The sequence below is a fragment of the Myodes glareolus genome, chromosome 1 (genome assembly GCF_982192425.1).
Source record: "Myodes glareolus chromosome 1, mMyoGla1.1, whole genome shotgun sequence".
Lineage (NCBI taxonomy): Eukaryota > Metazoa > Chordata > Mammalia > Rodentia > Cricetidae > Myodes > Myodes glareolus.
The window spans coordinates 104,156,010-104,183,220 of record NC_142026.1 but is presented as its reverse complement, the minus strand read 5'-3'; the positions used below and the strand labels follow the sequence as shown (position 1 = coordinate 104,183,220).

Sequence of the window (27,211 nt, the reverse complement as noted above, 5' to 3'; positions counted from 1 at the left end):
ACAACTCAGGAACCAGGCAGATCCTGCAGGCAATGTCGTGCTGGCCCTAACAGCTTCTTAGGACCCATGGCAGCAGCCACATGGGGTCCCAGTCTTGGGGGATAGCACTGAGAACTGGTCATGAAAACTTAGTCTAAATCTGCCATTACATTAGTGCCATGATCCTGAGACAGTTCAGTATGGTTCAGTTACAGATTCCTGCCTGTTTCAAACAGTTGGGTGGATTACAATCCTAGCAGTGAGACTGTGTGATGAATGTTTCCTTTTTCTCCTCAGAAATTCTAAGGCAATGCTTCTCATTCTTCCTAATGCTGTGACCCTTTAATACAGCTCCTCATGTTGTGATGAACCTCAACAATACCTCAACAATTATTTCAATGCAACTTCATAACTATAATTTTGCTACTAGTATGAATCCTGATGTAAATATCTGATATACAGGATATCTGATATGTGACACCCCAAAGGGGTCATGACCCATAGGCTGGGAACCACTGCTCTAAGATTTTATCCAGACAGTTTCTTAGTACTTGGAGTTGTGGACTGCTGTTCTCTTCTGGATTCTTCACCGGCCTCACTTCATCCATCTGTTTCATTCAAATATTTATATTCTACCATTTCCCATCAAAACCCACCTCTGGACTCACCTTGTCAAGGTTTCTTCTGCGTATTCCTGTCTCTAGCTGGCCACCTTGGATTCCTGGGGCACAGGAGAGCACTTTCTGTAGACCCCTGCCCACAGCTGGCTGCCCCGGAATTTCCTGGGTGCTGCAGCTTATTTTACAGCTGTGAAACATTACTTCCAAGGTACTCTTTTTGTTCTGACTTTGTTTTCTTTCTATTTATTTTTTAAGAACGACTTGCATTGGAAAATCTCCAGATAAGGGGACTCTGTCCTTCCGTCTTTTCTAGGTTTCCAATGCTGTCACTGGTATAAACTATTTAAGAGGAGCATCCAGGCATCCTATATATTCTTAATCTCTGTCACATAATACTTACAGAATCATGTGCTATAGAAGCATACACAGTAACTTTTGAGTGCTAGTCACACATGTAACTCACATACTACAGGCCTCTGTTTACTCATCTGCGAAACGGAGCTTCCATCACTACCACTTAACTGAGTCTTAGAGGATAAATAGAGTCCTGGATAGCAGTACTTATATAGCTAAGTCCAAGACCACAGAGACAGAGACATGATGAGATCTGAGAGCCAGTCCTGGGCTCTTAGCAGCTTAACTCCCTAAGATTTCCTCAGTGAGGTTAACATGTCTGACATTGTATCTACTCCAGAAGCAAAGGCTACTTTAAGAAGCTGTACCCCGGGGCCTGGAATATCGTCTCATATCCAGATGGCAGGTCTCCTCCCTTTCTACCTTTAACCGACTCTCGCAGCCACCCACTCAACACCCCTCTGCTACTATTAGACGGGGACTCACTCATCTTCACCTCACTCTCCCTAAAAACGCAACACCCACATGTGGCTCACGACTTCAGCTCACGACTCTGGAAAAAGGCAACTTGTCCTTATGCATCATGAAAAGTGACAGTGCGAACGTTTGCAAGCTTGCCTAAGGCCTCTCGGTGCTTTTGATCTCCACACACAGTCTGCAAGAACATACAGATCCAATTTGAATGGGCTTGCACAATGCCCAGACAAGTAAGACAACTTGCAGACCTTAGCTCAATAAAATCTCCTGGCAAACATCGTGTCTGTCTCCTAACCCTTCTCACCCTCTTGGTTCATAAGTGTAACTGGCTTCTAGAAAGAATAGCTACACAGAAGTTCATTATTACCTCTGTAAGACCAAGAGTGTCAGAGGACTTCTGCCAATAAAAACTGACCCAGGGGTCCGCGGGATGGCTAGTGGGTAAGGGCACTTGCTGAAACCTAAAACCTGAAAACCAAAGTTTGATTCTTGGAACCCATGTAAAGATGGGAAGAAAGAATCAACTTGATAAAATTTGTCCGCTGATTTCCACACATAAGTCTTGGCATCATTCGTGCATGCACACACACACACACACACACACACACACACACACACACGTGTGCATGCATGTGTGAAATACATACATACTGCATACACAATGACATTTTTACACACATAGCATTCACATACACACATATTACAAACTACATACACAGTAAATAATAATAAATAAATAAAATCTTTTACAAATTGGCCTCAGGGAATAATTTAGGCAGAAAACTTCTGGGGAAGGATTATACGAATGAACTTTTCCCAATCATGGACAGCTGTCTAGAGCCATCCTAAGGTCCCAAATACTCCTCAGTCACTGGAGTCGATGTAACATGTAACACTGACTCTCCAAACTGTAATTAAAAACCCTGGCCTCTGACAACCAGAGTTTCCAAACATCAAGAACTCACACAAGGCCACAGTCAACCGGTACAGCCCCCATATCCAAAGTCAACTGTGTTGACACATTTAGCATCCCTGTCCGTTCACTGGTGTATCCCCAGAATCTAGGCAGTGCCTAGAACATTGAAGGTGCTCACCAAAAGCTTGAATGAAAATATTATCAAATAGTAACATATGCTACTTTTAACACCTCAGTTCTTTATCTATTCATAATTTAATATTGAAATCCCAGGATGCTGATGAGGTCTTGTTTGATTTCCTCTGTCTCGATTTCCTCTGGGAAAGTAATGAACACCAGTTGGCTTCCTTCCTGATATGATAGTCAAGTTCTCCAAATACTTTAGTTCTTCATTGTGTGTGTGTGTGCGCGCACGCGCTTGCATGTGCATACATGTTCATGTATGTGTATGTGAATGTATATATGTGATTGTATACACACACATGTCAAGGCCAGATGACAAGGTCAGGTGTCTTTCTAAATTGTTCCCCATCTTAATTTTTGACACAAAGTCTTCCACCCAACCTGGAGCTCACAGATTCAGCTAGATTGTCTGGTCCGCAAGCTCAAGGGAATCCCTCTCTGCCTCTCAGCTCTGCTGAGAGGTCCTCAGTACTCCTTAGGTGGGATTAAAGATGAGCATCAATGTGTCTTGCTTTTTATGTGGGTGTTAGATATAGATCCAAAATCAGAGCCTCAGTCTTGTGTGCAAGAACTTTGCTAATTAAGGCATGACTCCAGCCCTCTTTTCTGTATTCTGGCCGAAATATTTCTTGGTCTTTTTAGTACATTATTTATCTTTCTTGGTTATTCCTAAATCTTCTAGAAGAGGTGTTTTATAATCTGACCTTAGTCTTCCAGAATTTTGGTCTTGGAGTAATGCTCTGTGCTAACAGTTTGAGTCATATATTATCAGATGTATTCAATCGTTGAAGATCAATTACCACCGTGTATATATAACTTAATTCATACCATATAGCAATTACTGATTTTGTTGTCCTGAGAGTCTTAGTCTTTCTAGATCTTAAAGAGGAAAATGCACAAATCGGCTGGAATCTTATTTCTGAGATGGCCTTAACCTACCATTTTCCTCTCTCCAGGGTCTTGTCTTCTAATCTGCAGAAGAGCAATACCAGCCTCCTTCACAGCACAGAAAGGACCATGAATACAACTAGATGTGCTGAAATGCAGTCGGCAGTTGGAAGGGGAGGTTACAGTGAGCGTGTCACAGGCTGCAGCTCTGTGGGCTTCAGGGAGGAAGCTGTGTGCTTCTGTCCCTTCCCTGGAAAAGAACTCTGAGCGAAGAAATAGGACACATTCGTGATACCTGAATGCATCATTAGAAGACCCAGGAAACAAGCGTTTTACACGGATATTAAGCAGTCCCAGTCACGGTTACTTCTGGAAGCTGAGTGCTCAGAGAGGAGTAACTGGGACTCGAGGTTTCTGATCCAGAAACAGCCGCACAGCCGTGCGTGTCATCCTCACGTACAAGACACTGCCACATCCAGTTCGAAAATTCGTAGGAATTAGGAATTTTGAGAACTTCAAAATCAAAGTAAAATTCTGCACAATTGAAGTAATTTATAGTGATCTTTGGAGGATGTAGGAATAAATTAATGTTTATCTAGTATTTTTTTTAAAAAAAATGGCTAAAACTGAAGAATTGGGTTCTCATAGGCTAGAGTTAGGAAAGATGGCCACAGGAGCCAGAGTTACAGGTTACAAGAGAGCAGAAAGCTTAGTATGGGGGCGGGAGGTGGGAGGTGGGGTGGGAGGTGGGAGGTGGGAGAGTGCCATCCTGAAGTACAAGCAGGCACAGACCAACACAGGTGGAAAGCGGCTTGCCTCCTGGAATTATTTCTCACTGTTTACCTAGTTTTTTCTGCAAGACCTTGTTTCCCTACACGATGGTCTTCTGATATCTTAAATGGTGCAGACAATGGCATGAAAAAGACTTCGTAAAAGTGGGAGCTGACTTCTCAGTGTTTCCATCCTTAAAGAAAAAAAAGTGTGTGTGTGTGTGTGTGTGCTTACACATGCATATGTGTGTGCATGCATGCATGTGTGTGTGCGTGCATGCATGCAAGTGCCTGCAGAGGCCAGAAGAGGGCATCAGATCACCCTGAAAATGGAGTTACAGGTGGTTGTGAAGCCCTCAGTGTGGGGTGCCGGGTCAGCTCAGGTCCTCTACAGGAACACTTAGACTCTCACCATCCCTCCCAGCCCAGCATTTCCATTTTTACAGGGGTTTGTTTGTGGTTACAGAAGACAGGGGGATCAAATAGGAAGGAAAAGCTAAGTTCAGTAGAGCGAAAGTAAAAGAATGCTACATTCCTTCTGCTGTAATTAAATGCTATTCTATGCACAAAGAACATATGCTGTAGACACATGCCTGCTATGATAAAACCATCAGCAATGTAGAAAAAACAAGAAAAACAAAAAACAGCTTGTATGAACCAAAACCTAAACAGAACGGGACAGAAACTGCCTACTTGAGAAATATGTAGGAGAAAAAATGCTTCTGTTTTATGTGGGGTTTTTGTTGTTGTTCTTTTTTGTTTTGTTTTGAGACACTGTTACTCTGTAGTCCATGATGCCCTGGAACTCATAGCAATCCTCCTGCCCTAGTTTTCTGAGTGCTGAAATTATAAGCATAAGCCACCACACCACGCTTTAAAGGGTTTTTTAAAAATATAAGCATTCACCTCCCCGATGAATGAAAAGGATAACTGTAATTCCATACAGACAATGTTACTTTGCTAACACCATGCTTTGGTGTGTGGTGCTTATAATTATTTCTCATGTATGAGACTGTTCATTCTCTGAGTTGCTGACTCCAACCAAAAGGCAGAGTGGGACCTACGGCTTTGAGCCATCCTGTGTAGTCTTAAACAGCATGTATGAGGGCCTCCTTACATAGGCTGTTGTGTTTCGTGTGACACAATAGTAAGTGAGGAACAAAACAGAGTTGACGCACAACGTTTGCCTTCGTGAAGTCCTCCTCGGGAACTAAATTTGATTGGATAATGGCTGGGAAAGTTGTCTTTCAATTACAGAAAAAAAAAGTTCAGGTAACTAGAATTCAGTCATGTTTAAGCACCAGTAAAAAACCAAAATCCAACCAAGCAAGATGAATATGGCAGGTTTTTCTTTGGAAGTCATGGAGTTGGGGAGCGTGATGGTTAGCTATGTCTCTGGGGAGTTATTTTAAATACCTTAATTGATATGGGAATACCAGGTCCATGGTGGGTAGCACTATTTCCTAGTCAGGGGGTCTTGAACTGTACCAGTGGGGAAATGGAGCAAGGAAGCAATCAGGCGAGGAAGTGTGCATGCATTCGTCTATGCTCTTGACTACAGATGTGATGTGTTTTAGTTCCTGCTGTCTTTATTTCCCTGTTCAGAGAGACTTTAACCTGACATTATTAAGTAAAGTAGACCTTCTCTTCCATATGTTACTGCTTAATTGGGGCAAAAATAAAACTATGACAGGGACAGAGCAAAATTTTTGTTGTTATTATCATTACTGATGTTTTGGTTTGTTCTCCTTTAGCCCAGGCTGACCTCACTGAGGATGCAGCTGAGGATGACCTTGAAATTCTGATCTTCCTTTTGGTACGGCCCAACTGCTGGCATCACAAGTGGCCACCACTACACCTGGTTTAAGGGACAGAGCAATTATAAAGTCAGCTGAGGTCATGGGAAGGATTCATTCATTGCCGTGTGTCGAAGGTTTGGTCTTGTATAACTTGAGGGAAATTCAGCTCTCTAAGAAGTGACTTCGATCAGCTTGGTAAGACCCCTATGTAGAGTAGCAACCACAACGAGGTAGAACATTCTAGGCCCACACTGAGATCTCCTGCCCCCTCACAGCTCCTCTTCATCAATCTTTTCTTAGGATTTACCAAAATATGTCACAAGAATGTTCAATTATATCATTTATTATATACCCCATTCCTACAATGTTTGGCTTCATAAGAAAAGTTCCTTTTTTGGTTAGTATTCTTATTGTTTTCCTAAAACACTGCCTGTCACATGGAAAGTTAAGGTAAGTACAGAGTGAAGAGTGAGCTGAAGAAATTGAACCCCCAAATCTTGTGGTTTTACTACATAGACTCCTGAATATTTGGAACTTACATTGTATGTGAGAGAATCTCGTCTCTTGGGAGACTACCAGACTTATAATTGCAATCTTAAATGTTTAATTAGTTAAGCAATTTAAACTCGTGATCTTTAAATGGAAGTTTTACTAAATTTGTAAGTAATATCGAGTCATTAAAAAGAATGTTAGACTCACTTTGCTTAAAAGCTTAATTTTTAGATTTCTAAGATTTAAGTACTTGGAAACACTAATCATTTAGAAAGTGGGTACTGACATATAAAGTGGGGTATTATAGTAACCAAATTTGTACTTGATATATTATTTGGATATCATACTATACAAAGTTGCTTTGAAAACAATGGCTTCAATAAGTATATAAGAATTAAATTACTAATCATGTAATTGTTTTTACAAACAGAAAAAGATTAAGCAACACTTAAAAATATAAATTCTCCTAATCTAAAGCTGTAAAAAAAATGCTGATATTTACATTAAAAAAAATAACCTTCTGGTTTTTTATTTGTCTTTGTTTGATTTCTAAGTAATAGGGGTTAATGTGGGCATGGTACTACACAGGTCACGGGCTGCCTCAGGCAGAGAACATACCACAGGGATGGGGATCAGAAAAACAGGGGTTTTCCTCTGCTGCTACTGCCATGCATTAGTTGGGTCAATCACTTCATCTCCTAAGGCTATGTTTTCTCCCACAAGATCGGGAGATTGTCTGAGACTTCTTCTCAAGCCCCTTCTAACTCTAAACCAAGACCCTTCTGGAGGGCACAACGCAGACCCCGAAAGCAGTGGGCACTCAGAAAACAGAGATGACTTTCCATGTCAAAGTCAGGAGTGTACTGGCAGCAGAGAAACACACGTAAGAACTAACAGTATTCCAGATAGATACAACCACCTGAGTCAACTCTTAACTTGACAAAGCAGAAATGACCTGGGAGACGGGATTCTGAATATACCCAAGGTGAAGTAGCTATTCCCTGTGATCACATGTGAGCTTCAATGTATTGACAAACAGCTCTCAAAACTCAAAGACATGATGTATCAGCAACCCATGCTGTATCTACTATCATTCAAGGGACAGCTCAATCACTATCATACAACAATGACGGCATCCACACAGGACAGAATCAAATCATTGCTTAACAGGATGGTTATATCTATTTAAGTTAGCATTTGAGGATTCAAAAAGGATTTAGTTTAAATTACAGTGTTTTTTGGAGTTTATTTAATTATGCACTTTCACCATGGTATTAGAATAAACTAATGCTAAGTCAAGCATTTGTTTAACAGAATCCATTCTGAGTTCTGTGAAACTAAGAGAAAGAATACCCACATATTAAGATATTTCTATGGGTGATTTCCTCTGCGAAAATTCCCAATGAAATTAAAAATTTCCTCCACTGGAAGCCTACTGAAATTCAGAGATAAATGAATTCATACTCATCAATGTCTTAAACTGTAGCGGGTCATCAGAGGGGCTGTCGGGAGGTGACACATTTGGACAAAGAAACTTCACACTGTGAGTTTAGTTCACTAACCTCTGGTGGCACACAGACTATGACTACATCTTCCAATAAATATTTAAATGTTAGATAAACAAATGGGCCACATGAGCAACACAAAGGAAGAGAATGTCACTAAAATGTCACTAAGCAATTGTAGCTTTTATTTCTGTCCATTAGACTGTTTGTCTGATTGGCAATAGGTGTTGCCAATCTCCTAAAAAAGAGCTGCCAGGCAAGTCACCTGCCGTGGCCAGCTGTGGCATCTCCTTTCCTGCCACGTTGTAACCTCTGCCCCAGAACAAGCAGGAAAGCACGCCACCCAAACCATGGAACCTTTGCACATCTCATACTGGTGGTCATCTCCAAGGGTTTCCTCAATGTTTATTTAATGGAGATTGAAGAAATAACTTTTTGTTAGTAAAATGTACATCGGTACACCAGTGGTTTCTTTTGAGTTCTTAAACTTCTAAGCCTACAACTGCTCAAGTGAGCATCAGAATTTACTAACCTATCATGAAATGAAGAAGGAGTTGGTACAGAGTTTCCTGAAGACCAGTACATCTCTTGCCCAAGTTTCTCTCTTTGGTCTTGAAGCAACTTGTCCTTTTCCTTATATTTCTTTTTCTCACACAAAGGCAGTTTTGTGTGTGTGTGTGTGTGCGCGCACGCACGCATGCATTTTCCTCCCTGGGATTGCAGGTCTGTACCACTAGACACTTCCTGAAAATTCTTTATTCTGTGCCTTTTAAATTTTTATCACATTATCTATCTATCTATCATCTATTAATCAATCTTTCTATTTATCTATTTATTCAGTGTGTGTGTGTATGTGTGTGTGTGTGTGTGTGTGTGTGTGTGTGTGTGTGTGTGTGTTGTATGTGCCTGTGGAGGCCCGAAGACAACTTTCAGGAATTTGTTCTCTCTTTCTACCATTTGATTTCCAGATATCAAACTTAGATTAGCAGGCTTGGCAGCAAGTGCCTTTACCCACCGAGCCATCTTAACAACCCTTAAAATTCTCAGTATTGTTGCAGCATTTTAATAATATTTATTATCTTTAACTTTAGCAGCTCTTATTTCAAAAGTTAAAAGAATTCTTTAAACAATTCATTTCTCACAAAAGTTGAAAGATCATTATCCTGTTCCTATCTGCAAAGATTACCTGTGATTACATTCTTTAAATCCCATTCATTCGCTTATTATTCCATTCTTTTATTTTTTAGAAATATTTAAGAAATATCTTCTACAAACCAATCAATGTTCTAGCTAAACTGAAGAAGTGCCAAGAAAGGAAAACTGCCTAATTACCTATTCTTTGTGTGTGTGTGTGTGTTTTGTTTGCTTTTCTGTTTTTCAAGACATGTTGTGGGAGTAACTTCCGCTGCCTCAACCAATAATCACTGAAGCAGGAGCCCACAGTGCAGCGGGGAGCGACTTTCGCTCCGTCAGCCAATAGCTGCTGAAATACCAGCCCACTGGGGCGTGGTATATTTCTCTTTTAAAAAGAGAAGCAGTTCCGGATAAGGTCTCTCTTGGTTCCGGTGCTCGGTCTCGGCTGCTGCTCCCGGCTCCTGCTCCAGCGACTAGGCTCCCTTCCTGACGGTTTATGGTGTATGTAAGTTTTACCCCCCGCCAAATAAATAACCCCTTAAAACATAACTGGTGTGGGATTGATTCGTTAATAAAGACAGGGTTTCTTTTATGCAGCTTTGGTACCTGTCCTGGAACTAGCTCTTGTAGACCAGGCTGGCCCTGAGAGTGCTGGGATTGAAGGTGTATACCACCACTGCCTGGTCTAACTACCTATTCTTATTGAGTCTATTTTCTATATGAGAGGAAAAGCAAACACATAATTATGTATAATATAAAATACTATCAACTGATGAAAAAAGCCAGAGTAAAGTCTTTATAATGTATATGCATACAGGATGTACTACATCCTGTGTATGTAGTGTATTATATATGTATGAATGTATGTATGCATGTATGTATATGTGTATGTGTGTGTATATGTATATGTGCTAACATGAATATTAAAAGGTTTTTGTTACCATAATTAGATTTGAAGTATCTGAAAAAGCCAGAGCTGGGATCCCAATTTGTCATTAGATGTTCTGAGAACACTGAGGTCTCAGCATGCTGCTTAGCAACAGATACCAGGATGCTTGATGTCCTGCCATCCAGAGCGGGCACCTTGCTTCATTGGCAGCACATTGATTTGATGAGCCTGTGTTATCATCATCAGACCTGAGTCAGACTCGAAGGAAATAAGAACTGCAGAGTAAAGAGATGAGTATCGGGCTGTTCCCTGTCTGCTTTATTAAATTGTTATGAGATAAGCAATATAATGTGAGGAAAACATCCAACCTGCCCATTCTTCCTCCAAATGTATCTAGATGATGATTATTACATTGCTATCCCACTGTCTGTCTTTAGCTGTAATCTTAGAAAGTAAAAGATCCGAAGTAGCAACCAAGTTAAAAAAAAAAACAATATGTACTTGCAGGAAATTTTAACTGACTTGGTAAAATTTATGTTTCAGTAATGAAATCTTATTTAAGGGCCAGATGTCCAAATGTCATTAGTCTTTGTATTTATTTCCACCTTCAACCTATTCATCTTCCCTCAGACCCTGGAAGTTATTTTTAACGTTGGGGTAGGTAGTGTATGAAAATCCAAAGGATTTTTCTGATATAAGAATATTTTAAAAATAGAAGCATAAATACCTAGCTTCTACAACAAAAATGGAGGTGGTGGGGTTTAAAGTCACCAAGGAAAGGCTTTGGTTCATTCACAGTTGCCTCACACCTGCTTTAGGATGCAGCACAGAAGTTGTCCAATAAACACCAGATGGAAAAATTAATAAAGGAATAATCTTCCTTTTTTAGTGCCATGACAGTGTCCAGCCACTGTCACAAGTATTTCCCACAGGTCATCGCACTCTATCCTCACCAAACCTCCCAGGAAGCCACCATTTTTGCCAATTTGTAGACGAGCAAACTGAGACACGGTATGTTAAAACAAACCAAAGAAATGACTGAATTGGACGGAAAAGTCAGACCTGTGACAACACCGACGCTATTCACCTTGAGGTGACAGTCCCTGTAAATGACAGAACCTGTATTTTGCTTTCTTCTGTTTCTGTCTTTTGGACTCCCTCAGGTGACTGCAGCCCTGTGAGACAGGAAGGATGCTGATGCAGTCTTGTAATCATCTTTTAAATGAGAAGTAACAGCACCCAGAACAAAATTTTGCCTATTGCATTAGATAGTAGAAATATCTAATGTATTTGAAAATTTTCCACATAGGAAATAGGAGCAAAAACCCCTCAGAAACAAATGTATGTGCACATATATCTAGAAAAGCAACTTTATGTTTTTTGTGCTGAAGGAACTTAAACAGACCTATTAATGATGGGCGAGGTAGGACCTTGAAGGGCATCCAACCCTATCAGGTTAGAGGTGTGTGATAAGCAAGCAGACAAAGTGCTGGCAACGCCTGCAACAGAGGCCGAACACCTGGCTCCCAGCCCTTCTCCCTGATATCCTGCTGCCTCTCAAAAGATTATAATTACATCATTATGTAAATGATGCAGGACACATCTTTAATCCCAGCACCCGGGAGGCAGAGGCAGGCAGATCTCTGTGAGTTCGAGACCAAGCTGGTCTACAAGAGCTAGTTCCAGGACAGGCTTGATAGCTACAGAGAAACCCTCTCTCTTGAAAAAAAAAAAACCAAATAAATAAATAAGTGATGCAGGAAAATAAGAAACAACTACTCAGAGGAAAACAGGCTCGTGTTCGGGAGATAATAAGGGCTTTTGTAACCCAGTCCTTCTGGACCATACCACTGATTTAAAGGCAAAGTTGGCACAGAGTGGTGCTGGATGGCGGGATTCCTGGCCGTGGAAACAGTACAATACCAAACAAGTTAAATAAGATAAGCAGGATTTATTTGCTGGGACTTTAGGCTGAGACAGTCGATGCTACCTTGAACAGAAAGGGCTCAGTAGGGATGGAGTCGGGGCTCAGACTGTCGCTCATTGGACAGAATAGAAGAGGTCACGTTTTATCAATTTTTCTGGGGTGAGGATCAGTCTGTCCCCTGGCCTGTCATCATCCACATAAAGGTTTTTACCATCCATAAAGGTGCTTTTCTTCTTGGCTAACAGGAAGATGACTTAACCCAGAAACTGCTGGTTCCGTTAGGGTTTTGCACAAATGTCTTGGCTTCGTGGTTGGGTTTGTGTATAGATAAAGTCACAGATGCATAAGTTGTCAAGAAAGTACAAGGGTTGTGTAAGAGAAACAGATACTAGCTCCAGCTAGGAATAAGCTAACCTGCATTAAAGACTCGAATACAACATTTGCAAATGACTGGCAGTCTGCACGAAAAGCTAGTTAGAAATCTGACCTAAGGGCTAAAACAGCAGCAAGGATGAAGTCCATATGCAGACAGAAATGACAAGCTTTTCAGTTACCCCTTAGGCACAATACACTCCAACGAAGAATCAATGGATTTAGCAAAAGTGGTCTTCAGGTTTCTACAGAAATAGTCATGACAGCTGTTACCATAGCCCTTGGGTGAGGTGTGTTATCTACGGTAAAGACGAATAGTGTAGGCGTCAGCTGTGGGACCTACAAAGTTAGTGATTTTGAAGTTAACGAAAGCAAGTAAACCAAGAGGACATTGGGTCTGGCAGGTTGCTTTTGTTATTGTGGAGACATTTTATTTTATTTATGCTTGTTTGGTGTTCTGTTAGGACTGGAGGGAAGGAGGGAGGGAAAGAGGGAGGGAGGGAGGGAAGGAGGGAGGGAGAGACTGACAGAAAGACAGACAAGGACAGAGAGAGTAGTTACGAAGGGCTATGATTCTGCTCCGGAAGATCCTCTCACATTTGAGCTGATTCTGGTGCCTTCCAAGGGCATTTTATATATGAAGATTCTTCCTTGGTAAGAATTCCCCCTTGTCTACATCATTTGGAACCATCTCAAACATATATCACTAGTTTTACCTTGGCCTAATCGGAAGGGGCCTGTTACCATGAACTGCAAATGTATTGGCCCTGAAGCCTAATCTGGTGTTCCAAAACAAAGCTCTTGAAGGAGTACGTAGACGTGGGCAGTGGAACTCATACACCAGGCTCCTAACAGGCATCAGGTTAAGAGCCAGGAGCTTATTTACTTCTCTCCTCTTGGCAGTGGTCCCTACCATTCTAGAAATGACTGAGGACAGTCCTGTCTTTAAAAGAAGAGAGGAAGGAAAACGGAGCACAGATTAACAGAGAAACTGGACACTCTCTTCCTCTTAGAGTCTCTCTGGGAGTCACACTGGCAGAGACACACAGGGAGCCAGATTGCCATGCACCATGAAGAAACTGACCCAGAGAAATGAACTGTTACATGAAACAAACCTTTTAGCAGACGAGCCCTTGCCTCACAAGAACAGCAACCTGTGAGTCTTTTTTTTTTAATGAGAAGAGGTCAGAGGATGTGATCCAATTGTTCCATTTCCTTCACTACTTTGTTTAAATTATTTCCTGCTCATTTATTTTTACTGTTCATGCACTTAGCAGATAATGAACAAAAACAGTGGTAAAAGTCTCTTGATTTTAGTGGAGCTTTTACTAAGAACCAGCAGACTTTGAAATGAAAATTATGGTGGCCCCGTTTCTTCTACAAATACCGCCTGAATCCCTATGAGATGGCTGATCTGTGTTCCAGGAGCTGGAAGTTGGACAGAAGCCACCAAACTAAACTATCTTGGCCCTGCAGAACTTACCTGGGGGGGGGGGGGTGAGAAGAAAAAAATGAACAGAATAAATTTAAACTATAGAGTACATTAAATGGAAGACGACCACAAAGAGCGGGGGAGGGAAATGTTAAGTGTGTGTGCAGAGGAAACATGTACCAGGACACAACTGTCAATCACACCTATAGAACCCAAGACTGGCTCCCTAGGGAAATTTGCAGCCTGTCCTCTCTCTGCGTGGACTTCTGTAACACATTATTGATTGCTGCTTCTGCTTGCAGCAACACATACTCATTTTCTTCCGTTTCCGTAGGTCAGAAATTGGGGTACAACTTAACTGGGTCCTCCGTTCAGGGTCTCACAAGGCAACAACTAAGTGCTAGGGGATGCATGATTACCTAGCAGCTCAACAGGAGGGGGAAATCTATCCAAAGTTCATATAGACTGTTTGCAGATTTCTTTTCCCTAAACTAGGACCCTGAACTAGTTCTTTCTAGAAAAAGGCTTTCTTGATTAAATCCTAGAAAAGCTGCCAGCTTCGACAAGCTACCCCATGGTTCCTTGGCAGGCAAATCTTTACAGTATAACTGCTTGCTTATCTGTGAAGCTGACAGGGTAGCTGCATCTCAGCATACCTGTCATGTTTCTATCGGTAGTTGGAAGGAAGCCATAGCCTTGTCTTTGCACTACAGGATCTATGGGACGTGTGGGAATGGCCACCAGGACTCAGGACTCAGCAAGACTTTCTGTCCGCCAGAAGTACTGGCTGGGGCACTGTTCATGTGCAATGTAGACTAGTCCCAGACTATTGAATTTGCATCAGTGGCCCAGACCCAGAGTTTCTGACTTCGTTGGCCTAAGGTAGGGCCATCAAGTTTGTGTTTCTAACAAGTTTCCTGGTGAAGTCCAGGATACTGATCAACACTTTTAGAACTAGTTCCGAAATTGTGTATTCAGTCTGCTCCTAGCACCCCCAAATCAACCAGCTCTTCATTTCCTCTCAAACCTATGAACGGGCCCTTCAGCAGCAAGTTCTGCCTATAGGAAGCTCAGGTAAACATGGCAACATAGTAGGGCTGTTTAACCAGGAAACTCTGAACTCGTGGGAACTCAGGGCATGATCTAGAAGAGAGAACAGAGTCTCCAGGTCAACAAATAAAATTCTCACTTTAAAAAAAGGCTCACACAAAAGTGGACTGTTGGAAAATATTAGTTAAAGGCATGTTACATTTGTTTGCACTGTGGAACGTTTGTTTAATGATGCAAAGATGTGTTGCATTCATTTATGTTGCCTTTGTTTCACTCTGTGAAGCTGTGTGACTTTTCCTATCTAAAACACTGCCAATAGTGAGGCAGGAGAAAGGAGAGGAGACGGGGCTGGCAGGCAGAGAGAATAAACAGAAGGAAAAACTTGGGAAGAAAAGATCAAGAAACCAGAAAAAGGAGGAGAGGAAGACTCCAGGGGCCAGCCACTGAGCTACACAGCCAGTCATAGAGTAAGAAATAAAGAAAGGTATACAGAAATAGAGAAAGGTAAAATCCCAGAGGAAAAAAGATATACAGGATAACTTAAGTCAAGAAAAGTTGGTAAGAAACAAGCCAAGCTAAGGCCAGGCATTCATTAGAAAAAATAAGGCTCCTTGTGATTTATTTGGGAGCTGTGTAGTAGGCCCCCAAGAGTTAAAGCAACAGCAATAAAACATACACACAACTACAGCAAGTGAACGTGGAGATGGCAAAAAAGATTCAAAACTAGAGTCAGAAATTCTGAAAGGCCAGATCTTACCCTAATTCAAGTTGAAAAATGAGCAGTCTAGCTTTACGGATGCTGTCAAAGGCAACACAGCATCTGGGCTGACTGCAGGGAAAGACAGCTTCCTACACCCAGCAATAGCAGTCGTCAGAATAGCAGCGCTGTACTGGTTCCCTGAGCACTGATGCCAAAGGCTGATGTAATCAACTGAAGAAGGCCAGGTCTGTCTGTTTCTACAGTGGTGTGTGTTGCAGAAGGGCAACACTAAAATAGGAGGCCTTGATTTATAGAGGAGCTACAAATACGCCCCACGCCTGCCAATAACAAGTAACCCTGCCCATGAAGAATACGCCTTCTGTCACCCAGAGCTGCACACGATCAGGCAACCTTGGAAACATGTCTAAAAAAAAGGCATAAATGCTCAGAAGATGAGCAGTGCACAAGCTTGAGATACCAATGGAGAATTGCCTCCCAGTAACATGGCCTGGCTACCAGGTCTGCGGAGCAGGCTGAGAGTAGCATTTGGAGAAGGATCCAAGGAGGGGAGAAAACCATCAAGAAGGATATCTGAGGAAGAGTGCTGGGAGAATAAGGAGGGAAGAACTCAAAAGGTTTGGGTGGGGGGGGGGAGCAGAGGGACCAAACAATAAAAGCGTCAATTCGATGGTTTTTGCTGAGACTTCAAAGCCAAAGAGCCAAAGATAAGCCGAGAAAAAGCGGAGAGACCAGGAGCTAAGAAGTCCCAGGAGGACAGGAGAGAGAGATATTGATCTGGCCCAGCGCAGGGGAAGGGGGAGAGCTGCTCAAGTCTGAGTAGACTTTGAAAACACAGTCGGCATTGCACACTAGAAATCTACATGTCGCATCTCATTGAATATGCAGACACAGCAAGAGGACATTTGAAATAGAGGGGCAAGGTCCTGAATGGAAAAGTAAGATCTCAAGTGCTTAAGACGTAGCACTTTCCATATCCCATGAAGAGATGGCCCAGAGAATGAGTGTAGGCATAAAGGGTGCACAAGCCAAAGTTTGAGTCTTAGGGTAGGCTAAGGAAGAGGTTTGTGGAGGAGGGAGGAGAGGAGAGTCTAAGACACTGAAAGTCAAAGGAGTGAAGTAATAATAGTCAACTATAATTTGGCTGAGATGTCACAAGTGGATTGGGTGTTGAGAGAGAGACAGAGACAGAGAGAGAAAATAGAGGAGAAAAAGGAACGGGGTTCTAATTCTTTTTTAAATCAAATAAAAACCAAATTTATAACTTACAAGACAGCATTATGGAATGCTTAATTTCCTTAACCTTGTGAGCCAGACAAGAGGAACAGACAAATTCTGAGACCAGAGCTAAAACAGTGTTCTATAAAAGTGGATACAGCACATGATCTGAGAAGATAAGAGCTGTCTGGTCCTGGGCTTCAGAGTTTCATCTGAGGGAAGAGAGCAATACACCTCTATGCTAGTCCAGAGTCAACAGAACAGAGGCACTGAGCTCCGAGTCTACCTGAGGTAGGACATCTATGATAGAGTTATTTATTTTCATGTTATCAATTCCTTTGTTGCTGCAATCAAGTAGATTTAATGGTGAGAACATAAAACATGGGATTAAGCCACATATGAATGGGTTTTACTGTTTCTACTAATAGAAAAGGTCATCAAAATCTCTGTTTATTTACATCTAAAATCTATTTACATCTAACTGTGAGATTTTGGACAGCAAGATATAAAACAATAGTCTTTGAGAAAATTAGTATTTTTGCCCAGATCTTTTAAGGAAGGAAATCAACAACTTTATTAACAAGTGAATTCAAAACACCAGTACTCTCAACCCTAATTCCCATCAACCCTTGAATCTCTTCCAGTTGTTTGAAACAAGCTGTACAGTAACATGCATATCTTAGAACCTCCTGGAATCCTTCAGCAGTTAAACAGAAATAACACAGGACAAGAACTAAATTTTCCTCCAAGCCTGCCCTGTGAAGTAAGGGAAATTACCTTTCCCTGATGTCATTATGTAGAAATGAATCTATTTTGGAAGCTGAAATGTTGAGAAATATACACAGTGCTTTCTTTCTCTCTCGTTCATCACTGCTGCTCTCAGCTCATTCATGTGTAAAGGAGGCACTAATGGAAAAAACACAGATACCCAACATCCAGACGCTAAGAGAGATATCTGCAGAAGTCTCTCTCACTCCCCTCACCCCAAATTTTCATTTTCTTTCAAATGAATTAATTCCACATTCAAGAACCATCTAAGAAGATGCTCTTGCTAACAGCCGACAAAAGACATTTCTTACTGGAAGAAGAAAACCCCATTTTGCAACTTTTCCAGGATTTGAAGAGAATCCCACATTTTAAATCAATGTCAAATAAAAGGCAATTTTCTCTACAATATAAATAACCATGGCAGCTTTGGAAACAAGGTCTAACAGACTCACACATTTTCAGTATGGTATACTTTCTGATTACAGTAAAATACCAGTTTTGTCCTTTGCAAAAAGAAGGAATTTGTTGATGACTAAGGGTACTGTGGATTTGTGGTTTTATTCTGGGAACTTCACATCTTATATATCAAAGCACACCATTTATACACAAAACACACTGAGAGAAACTCTTTAAAATGTATCACTACTTAAGGACAGAAAGTTTCCTTTTAGCCTAAGTTTTATTTGAATACATCAAAATGTTTTGCTGCCTTCCCCAGTATATCAATAATAATTTTTAATTGAATGTCTGTATTTTAAGAAAATTATATTTTACTTTTGTAGACATCTGATGGAATGCAGCATGACATGTTTGAAAATTTGCATTTTACAATCATCTTTCATGTGTTCTTAATTGCATCATAACTTAATAAGCTTAACAAGTGACTTCCAAGAATCATTGGGAGAATTCCAGAGGAGCAGTAATGGTGACCACCTGCATACATTGAGAGCAAGCCAAGTGACTGAAGCAGACACCTCTTTCTTCACTTGATGCTTTAGACCAGTGGTTCTCAATCTTTCTAACGCTGTGACCCTTTAATACAGTTCTTCATGTTGTGGTGACCCACAACCATAAAATTATTTTCATTTCTACTTTATAACAGTCAATTTGTTGCTGTTATGAATTATAATGTAAATATCTGATGTGCAAGACAGTGTTAGGTGACCTCTATAAAAGGGTCATTCAATCCTCAAAGGGTGGAGACCCACAGGTTGAGAATCACTGTTTTAGACCATGCTCACAAACATTACTAAAGTGGCAAATCGCTTTTTTTCCTTTTTTTCCCCCACAGTTTCATTATGTGCTCTCTTAAAGTGGATATTTTGCTAATATGCATTGGAGAGAATTAAATGAATGAAACTTTTTTTTCATCTAAACTGTTATGTATTATAATGTTCACAGGGCAAAACAAAATCTTGAATGAAACATTTTTTCATCTAAACTGTTATGTATTATAATATTCACAGGGCAAAACAAAATCTTGAAGGGGGATACGTTTTACAATTAGTCCTTTTTAGTTAGTGTTTGGAGAATAGAGATTCCATTTGCCAGAAATAACACAAAGATTCTATAACTTTTAGTTTCTTTTAAAACTACTGAGAGTGAGGATGTCGGGATGACTCAGAAGGTAAAGTACCTGCAGTCAAGTATAGAGACTCTGATTTAGGTCCCAAGCATCCAGGTGAAATGTTAGCCATCTGTAACCCCGCTGACAGCAGGTAGCTGTCCCAGGGGCTTGGTTGACAGTCGATCTAGCCTAATGGTGAGCACCAGATTAGAGAGAGTGTTTGGCTTTGAAAACACAGTGGAGAGGAATAGGGAAAGACTTCTTGGCCACACACACACACACACACACACACAAATATCCATACACTCTCATTCATATACAGAGAGAGAAGCATAAAATCCACAAGCACCATTATTAATAGATATGGGCAAACAAGTGGAACATTTTAACTACTTAAACTGACTATTCCTAGATCTGGTGATAAAATTCTGTACAATTTCTGTGAAGCACATGTTGGGTGATCTAACAGAATTCTTCCTCCTGTGAACAAACCCAGCTAACTGGTCCTAACCATAATCAGAACATAATAATATAGACATTGTAGTCAGTCCAGCTCCTCCTAAGCACCTAAGCCCAGTCTCCAACCTGGGAAGAAAATTCTCAAAGGTCTCAGAAATCCAAAATCACCTTCAGATCTCATGACCTAGACCCTAGCCACATACAGAATGAATAGTGCAGCTAACTTCTGCCCTTCGAAAGCTGCTCTGAGTGCACAGGATATAAAGTGAGTTCATCATTTGCAATTTGGTGCATTGATTGCTATGCATGCCAACTTGAGGGGTTGATACAGAAAGTAAGTAAAACCTCAGGTATGCAGTCAAATATTTTGAGAATTTTATACATGATTACTGTATCTAAATCATTTCCATTCCTCCCTCTTCCACATCTTCCCTTCACATCCTCTTAAATTGTTGGCCTTCTCCTCTTCAATTATTATTATTCAATTATACATAGACGTATATATTCTACTGAGTCCTTTTAGTGTTGTTCATATGTGTTTAGGTCTGGGAGCTCATCTCTAGAGAAAACTTGTTCTCACTTTCTCAGGAGCCACTGATTTCCTATAGCTCTTCACCTAGGGGGAGGACCCTGTGAAATTTCCCCATTCACATTGGCATATGCCAACATTTCTAAGGTTCCTGAGGTGAGAAAAGTTGAGTAACCATCCTGTAATTCCGCATCCTTACCTAGACAATGGAAACAGTATTACCTTCCGTGTAAGTCTGATGTGGTTTTCAGTGTGCACAATGTTGAACTGGGCCTAACAAGTCAAAGTATTGTTACCATTTTCAGTGTGAATTAGTTCTAATTAGCTTTCTAAAAGTCCTGCTAATGTGGAAATAAGCCATCTTTTAGCTCTCTGAAGTATTACTCATGGTGATAAATTTTTGACTCTGCTAACCTCTCATTGCTACATCGTTTGGGGTGCAGTTGAGTCCTCACTAAGAGACAGGGCAGTACCCCGGGGGAAGTATGTATTTTCAATTCAGCAGAACTGGAATTGAAGTTTGTCTTTCTCACTTCAGTTTTCCTGTCTGAAAAGGAGCTATAAGTAAAGACACCTGCCTTGTGGTGTTCCTACACACATTTCAACAAAACAGTGCATGTTCAGGTCTTGTCATGGGCTGAGAGAGGCAACCACAAACATTCACAAAGAGCTTACCATGCACAGGGCACCATTTCAAGTACTTTAACTAAATTAACTCGCTAACATTTCAATATGACCCTAGAACATTAGCGCTATTAACTCCAGCTCACATGATGAAGTCGAGGCCCAGGGAAACCAGTACCTCACCAGAATCATTTGAATTTTAAAGTAAGGATTACAAAATTAAAATTGAGACAGGTTTCCTTGATTCTGGGATCTTAACTATAGATGTCCTAATGTCTACTGGAACCAAGTGCTTATAAAGTATGTGTTATTGTCATAACAACCAATACATATTTGCTGAAGACCACACGTTTTTATCAGAGGCAAGCAGAGACTCCCCATAGTCAGAAGCAGAGACGCAATAAAACATTAAGGTACAGTTGAAAGGGATCAAGAATTTTTGTTTTAAATGGCTACCACATGTTTCAGGAGCATACTCTAATCCTATTCGAATTCCCTTACTCCAGGTGTTTCTCAGTTTAACTATGGGGCTAGGCCCCAATACAGACATCATAAATTGAAAATGCCGTATGACGAGAAGAATTTGAACCATCTCAACTAATAAGCATCATAGCTCAGCAAAAATTACTCCCTGCAGAGCGTCAGCTGTTTCCTATGTCAAGTGGCTGACTAGAAATTATATATGGCCGTTCAGCTATCACAATATTGTGGGACAGTTAACATTCTCTGCTGTCACAAAATACTTTGAGGAAACACCTTGCGGCTTGAAAAAAAATATTTGGGATCATGGTTTCAGCAACTTTCATCCATGGTCAGCGTGCTCTATTGCTGTTGGACCGTGATGGGGCAGAATGCCATGGTAGTTAGAACACAGGTGAACACAGCTGCTTGCCTCACTACAAGCAGGAAGCAGAGCAGGGTTCCAACCACTAGAAATGTCTCAGGTGTCGAGGGCTGTGGACGTACACAGTAGGTGACAACTAGTGTTCTGCTGTCGACCCGCCAGAGGAATGATTCTCAGACAGAGAAGAATCCTGTCCAGGCAGGGCCTATGGGACCTCCAGCTCTGGAAACTGCTGCTCCTGTCCATAACTTCACATTTGCTAAAGCAGTTTTGGTGTCTCCACAATACCTGCATTGTAGTGTGTAATTTCATATGATATGTATGTATAGTCTCATGATTGCATTTCATTTTTATGGGCACGTTTATCTATGGGTAGTCAGGAAGATGACTTCTCATTAATCTGAATAATTTTGATGTACAGAAAATATTCTATGACATGCTTCATAACTAGATCCATTGTCCCACAAGGACTGTAAGACACTTAAAAGCCTGTTTTGTTCCTTTTACTCAGACTAACACAACTGCTCGGTTTTACTTCAGAGCAAGTTCAAACTAGGCTGAATGTTTCCGTAAATGGTTCATAAGTTGAAAACTTTACAGATGTGCACAAGTTCAGAGTTGCTGATGCCCAGCCAAGGTTACTAACACAAAGCAACCTAAAAAAAAATCAGACCAATTCTTTACTTGCCAAGCCTGGTTGACAAGACTTGACTCTGGGCAGATCTCTCTGTAGCTTGTCTCACCCAGGCACTGTGCCCCCAGCCTCTGGTCAGTCTTACACCTGAAACCTTGAAACCTTGCGTTGCCATGGTAAATGGCTCAGCTAATCATTTACCCAAGGAATGTGCTGTGACCAATGAGATGTAATTCTTGCAACTTTGCCTAAGCCTCCTATTAAAATAAAATGCATTTAAGCCATGTGAACAAGGAAACAAGTGAGAATTGGAACAGAGAATTGAAACAAAGGAGACCTAGAAGCAGTGGAGGCGGAACAAGAGCTACAGAATGAGAAAGAGTGTGACCCTCAGACGGTGTGTGTGAGTTTTTACCCAAAGACAGAAGGTAAGCTCAGTTTTGCTTCGTTGAGGACTTCTTCCTCGAACCTGAGAGGTGGCCTTGAAGAGCTGGACTATCAGACTACCATTACTAAAGGACCCACTTCTTTATCTGGGTCTCACCTCTTTCTAACTCCCAGTCCTGCCATCAAATTATGAACTTATCGACAGATCAACACATCGATTAAGCTACAGTCTTCAAGACTGAACCACCTCTCAATGACTGCCAATACCACAGTGAAATCTAGCCTTCAGCACACGAGACTGGAGGGAGATAGTTCATACCAAATTCAAAATAAATACTGTACTTAATCAGTCTGAGATCAAAATTCAGACTTTGATACAGTACTGAACGCCATGGAATCATGCTATGTCAGAGACTGTATGCCAACTCTGTGAAGGCAAACTTCTCCAGGGCCAGTGAAAAGCAGCTTGCTGGGCTGTGCGCTTGAGGGTTTCCCACTGCACTCTATTCACCAGCCCCTTCTCAGAAAGTCGCCCGCCCATAATCCCCCTGCTCCCCACCTACCAGCTCCTTGGTGTGCCTTCTTGTTTTGCAGGAAGCAATTTGCTCTTTCACAAAGCCAGTGAACATATTTGGAGAATTTCGCTCCAAGGGAGACTTTCAAAGACCTGCTTATGCATTTCTGAGCTGCATGGACCACACAGATCTATAGCACTGTGGGCAGCAAGGGGCTCTAGTCACTGGATGAGGTCTTATCTCATGCACATTTGCTTTCCTTTAGATTTAGAAAAAGAAAGAGAAAGGGGGGAAGAAAGATAAACCATCTCCAGTCTAGAAAATTCTAAAATAAATCACGGGTAGAAACCTGCACCTTGGAAACCACAGGTCTATTTTAGAATCAAAGAGCAAATACCCACTGAGTGTTCAATTCAGTTCCATCCAGCTAAGAGGGCAGAGGAGAGTGTCACAGGGCAGCTGAAGTTAAGACTTGGGTTCTACCTTTCCTTTAGAAGTCCAGGGTCTGACTGGAATGGACACTCACAAAACCAACTTCACTATTCCTTGATTGTTTATCCATAAACAAGGAATCTAACTTCTGTCCCATCTCCTCTGCAAAATGGGAACAAGAAATCTACCTACTACCTCAAGGGCTATGTACACAGTGTGAGTCGATGCGTATAAAGCGTGGGGACTAGAGACAGAGACAAAAGAAACAGCCTAAGCTATTTTGACTATTGACGGCCAGGCCTAAAGTCTATGCTTTCATTGTACTACACCATCTACTTTCCCGTGATTAGTATGTGGTGATTTTACTTGTTGATTTGTAAGGCAAACTCCAGGTGAATATCCATCTCAAGCTCTACTGTACATTCCACGGGGTAGGACTCAATCCTGGCTTTGTTCTTCCCAATATCATGCTTGGGAAAAGAAAGTATGGGAGTGTTTGCTCACATATTAAAGCAAGCTAGTAACATCAGTAGTTCTTGGTCTACAGTCTCAGATGTCTTCAGAATTTGGGAAGGTGCTTTTTAATTAATATAATTCTTTCCCTACCTTATTGAATAATAGAATTGCTTGGATAGCTTTCAAGCATACTCATGCTTAGGCCCCAGGGATTCCAAAATGACTGATATGGAATCTTGAATGTAATCAAGTGCAGATAAATAATACTTGATAAAACTACCTGAACATATATGGACTTTTTGCCATTGTATTTGATATATAGGTTAACTATTTATAAGTTAATTATATATATATATAATAGTTTCTTTCATGACATTTGGTTGGATCAGTTTTATAAATGATCTGGAGATAAATGAAAGTATACAGGAGATATATAAGAGTTCTTATGAAGACGTACAACAGAGTTGAACCTCCTCGGGTTTTGATATGTTTTTAAGCGCGCACGCGCGCGTGTGTGTGTGTGAGTGTGTGTGTGTGTGTGTGTGTGTGTGTGTGTGTACGCGCGCGCATATGTGTGTTCCCACAGAGACCAGAAGAGGGCATCTGATTCCCCTGGAGCTGCAGTTACAGGCAGTTGTGAGTCACTGGTGCAGATGTAGATGGAGGACCAAATAAGTGTGATCCTAAGGGTCCTCCGCAAGAGTAGTACAGGCTTTAACCACTGAGTCAGCTCTCTGATGGTGATTTGGGGGTCTTTAGGAGGGCCCTGGAGCCAATTTTCCGCAAATACTTAGAAATGAATGGACTCTAATCTGAAAGTCAGGTTGAAAAGCCCCAGTATTGTCGGTGTCTGCTTCAGCTCAGACACAAAGACATCCACTGGGACATCTGCTTTTGCATTTGACCTTCATCCAAGACTCTCTACTTGCCAGCAGTCAGTAGGAACCTTCTATAAGGCCCATCTGCAAGCTTTTGTTACATGCAACTCCCCTCAAGGAACTCTGCTGTCAGTTTACTCTCAACACCAGATCATCTTCAGTATCTGGGCAGTTCCGCATCCTCCACAGACCCCTCCCACTCCGCCTCACGACTGATCACGTGGTCTGCCTTAAGGAAGACCCTCTTTAGTCTAGCAGTTGTTTGGCATCCTTTCTCCTGTTTCCTGAGTAATTCTGCATCCACTGACCTCACAGTCCCCACTGGCTGCACATGCGCACTTGTTCATGCTCTGGAGGGTTGAGCCCAAACTTTCCCATTACAAGACTCTTGCAGGTGACCTTACAGATTCCCTCCAGGATCTGGGATAGGCTTCCTTAAGTTATTAAACAATTTCTTCCACCTTTAGTTGCCCTCTCCTTTCCTATTAAGATAATAGCGGGGTGGGGTACTGGAAGTTCTGCAGCTTCCTAGTAGAACCTTGACTGATGGAACCGACGAGGAGTATGGTTCATGCTGTTCCTACTGCGATGCTGGCAGCAACCGGGTCAATGACTCCAGACCTAGCACTGCCAAACTGCGTTTGCCCCTAGAACCCAAGTGTATGAGGCACCTCCTTACTTTTTTTTTCCTCTAGGATTTGATGTATTTAAAAGGCACCACAGAATTCCTTAGTGTTAAGAACGGTGGTCCTGGTGGTGTTAATGCAAGCCATTCCTTCTGAGCGTTGCTTCCAAAGTGTACTCCTGGGTGCTTTCTTCGTTCCTGTTCTCACTCCACATCTGCCCTGCTCTGATCCTTTACTCATATTCTTGAAGGATCCTCTAGCGTTCTCTGGACTCCTCCAGCGGACACCGGAGCACAGACAGAGCGCGCGGAGGAGGAGGGGGCCTTAATTAAGACTGGCGTCCCTTGTGGCTTGCAGGTAGACACCTATCCCTGATCGCGGAAAACCGGGACATGGTTATCAATCTGGAGGTGGGGGTAGGTCGGGAGGGACTGTAAAGCTCTCTTGCCTTTGAAGGCCAATCCTCCTGCCTCAGTCCTCGCATAGTAGGGACAGAGAGCCATCACCTTGTCGCGCATCCAGGTCACACACATCCCGCGCCTCCGTCCTCCGCCCACCCCCCACCCCCCGGCCCCGCTCGCACTTGTGAACCGAAGGACGCGAGCCCACGGCGAGAGTCCCGGGGATCCCGCTCCCCGGTGGAGACGAGCGCAACGGTCTGGAGCCCGCACAACAGGTCCTTTGGGCACCCTCTACAGTAAGGAAGTGGGGGCGACTGACTGTGGGAAGGGAAGGGGTCGTGAAGACAGGGACACAATCCTGCAGGAGGGCTACTCCGTTTCCGGGTCCCTGACCTCTTCCTTGGTCCCCAAAAGCCACCGCAAATTCCGAATTCGGCTAGGGATGCAAACGTGATCCCGAAGGCGCGCGTAGGCGCAGAGTTCCGTACACGCAGAATGTCCCCATCGGACCAGGAGTAAAGTTAGCTAGCGCAGGCAGAGCGTCTCTCTGTGCAGCTCAGGACCAGACCTCCCGGGGGCGACGGGGCGACCACCCACCTTGTGCCTGCGCCTCCATGGTGGCCGACGTGGAGCTGAGAGCCGCGGGGGACACGCGGACGCCTCGTTGAGCAGATGGCAGCGGAGCAGGAGCTCGGAAGACAGCTAACCCTGCCGCCGCTCTTGGGCCCTCTCCAGGCGCGCGTGTCGCGAGCTCTGCGTGGAGGGGGTGGGGGACTGCGGGCAGCCACCACTGGCCGCTGCTGGATACCTCCGCCCCTTCCAGTCCACCTGGTCCACAGAGCGCTGCCAAGAACGACAGGTCGGGCGCCACCTGCCGGCCGCTCGGCGCACGGGGAGGGAGGCTTCCTCTCCACCTCCACAAATGCCCTGATAACCAACATGGCCCAGAGACAGGCAATACAAGAGACAAATGCTTTGGCTAGAGGAAGGTAAGGAGTGTAGGGGTACCACTGACCCTGGTGGAGAAAGTACTGTTAGGTTGCTGGGAGCCCTAGTACCATATTTTTGTCAACTGACCATTACATAACTTTGTTTTATATGCCTATTTAAAGAAACCTTGATGTTACTGCTTCATTTAACACTGAGCACATACCACTATATCTCGGACTAAAAAGCACTTTATTAAGGTTACGTAATATATAGACTTGCGCTGTAAAGTCCAGCACACTCTATTGCACTTAGGGACACCCGACAACATGCTCGTGTTGGGTATGGATCCAGCCTCACGCGAAAGTAAGAAAAAAAAGCAACCAAATGAGAGCTGAAATCATAGTGTTGAGCAGTCCTATCTGGCTTCCTGATACGGGG

General features: G+C 42.4%; 1 protein-coding gene across 3 annotated transcripts in view; it reads right to left on the bottom strand.

The window, feature by feature from the left end:
* Nucleotides 1-26,663, bottom strand: part of Tpd52l1 (TPD52 like 1) — a 101,441-nt gene extending 74,778 nt beyond the window's left edge. For all 3 annotated transcript variants that reach the window (XM_048425403.3, XM_048425404.3, XM_048425405.3), the window contains exon 1: nucleotides 26,441-26,663. In XM_048425403.3, the coding sequence (XP_048281360.1) occupies nucleotides 26,441-26,459 (19 nt within the window). In that variant the 5' untranslated portion in view covers nucleotides 26,460-26,663. The remainder of the gene's footprint in view (nucleotides 1-26,440) is intronic.
* Between the last annotated feature and the right edge of the window lie 548 nt (nucleotides 26,664-27,211).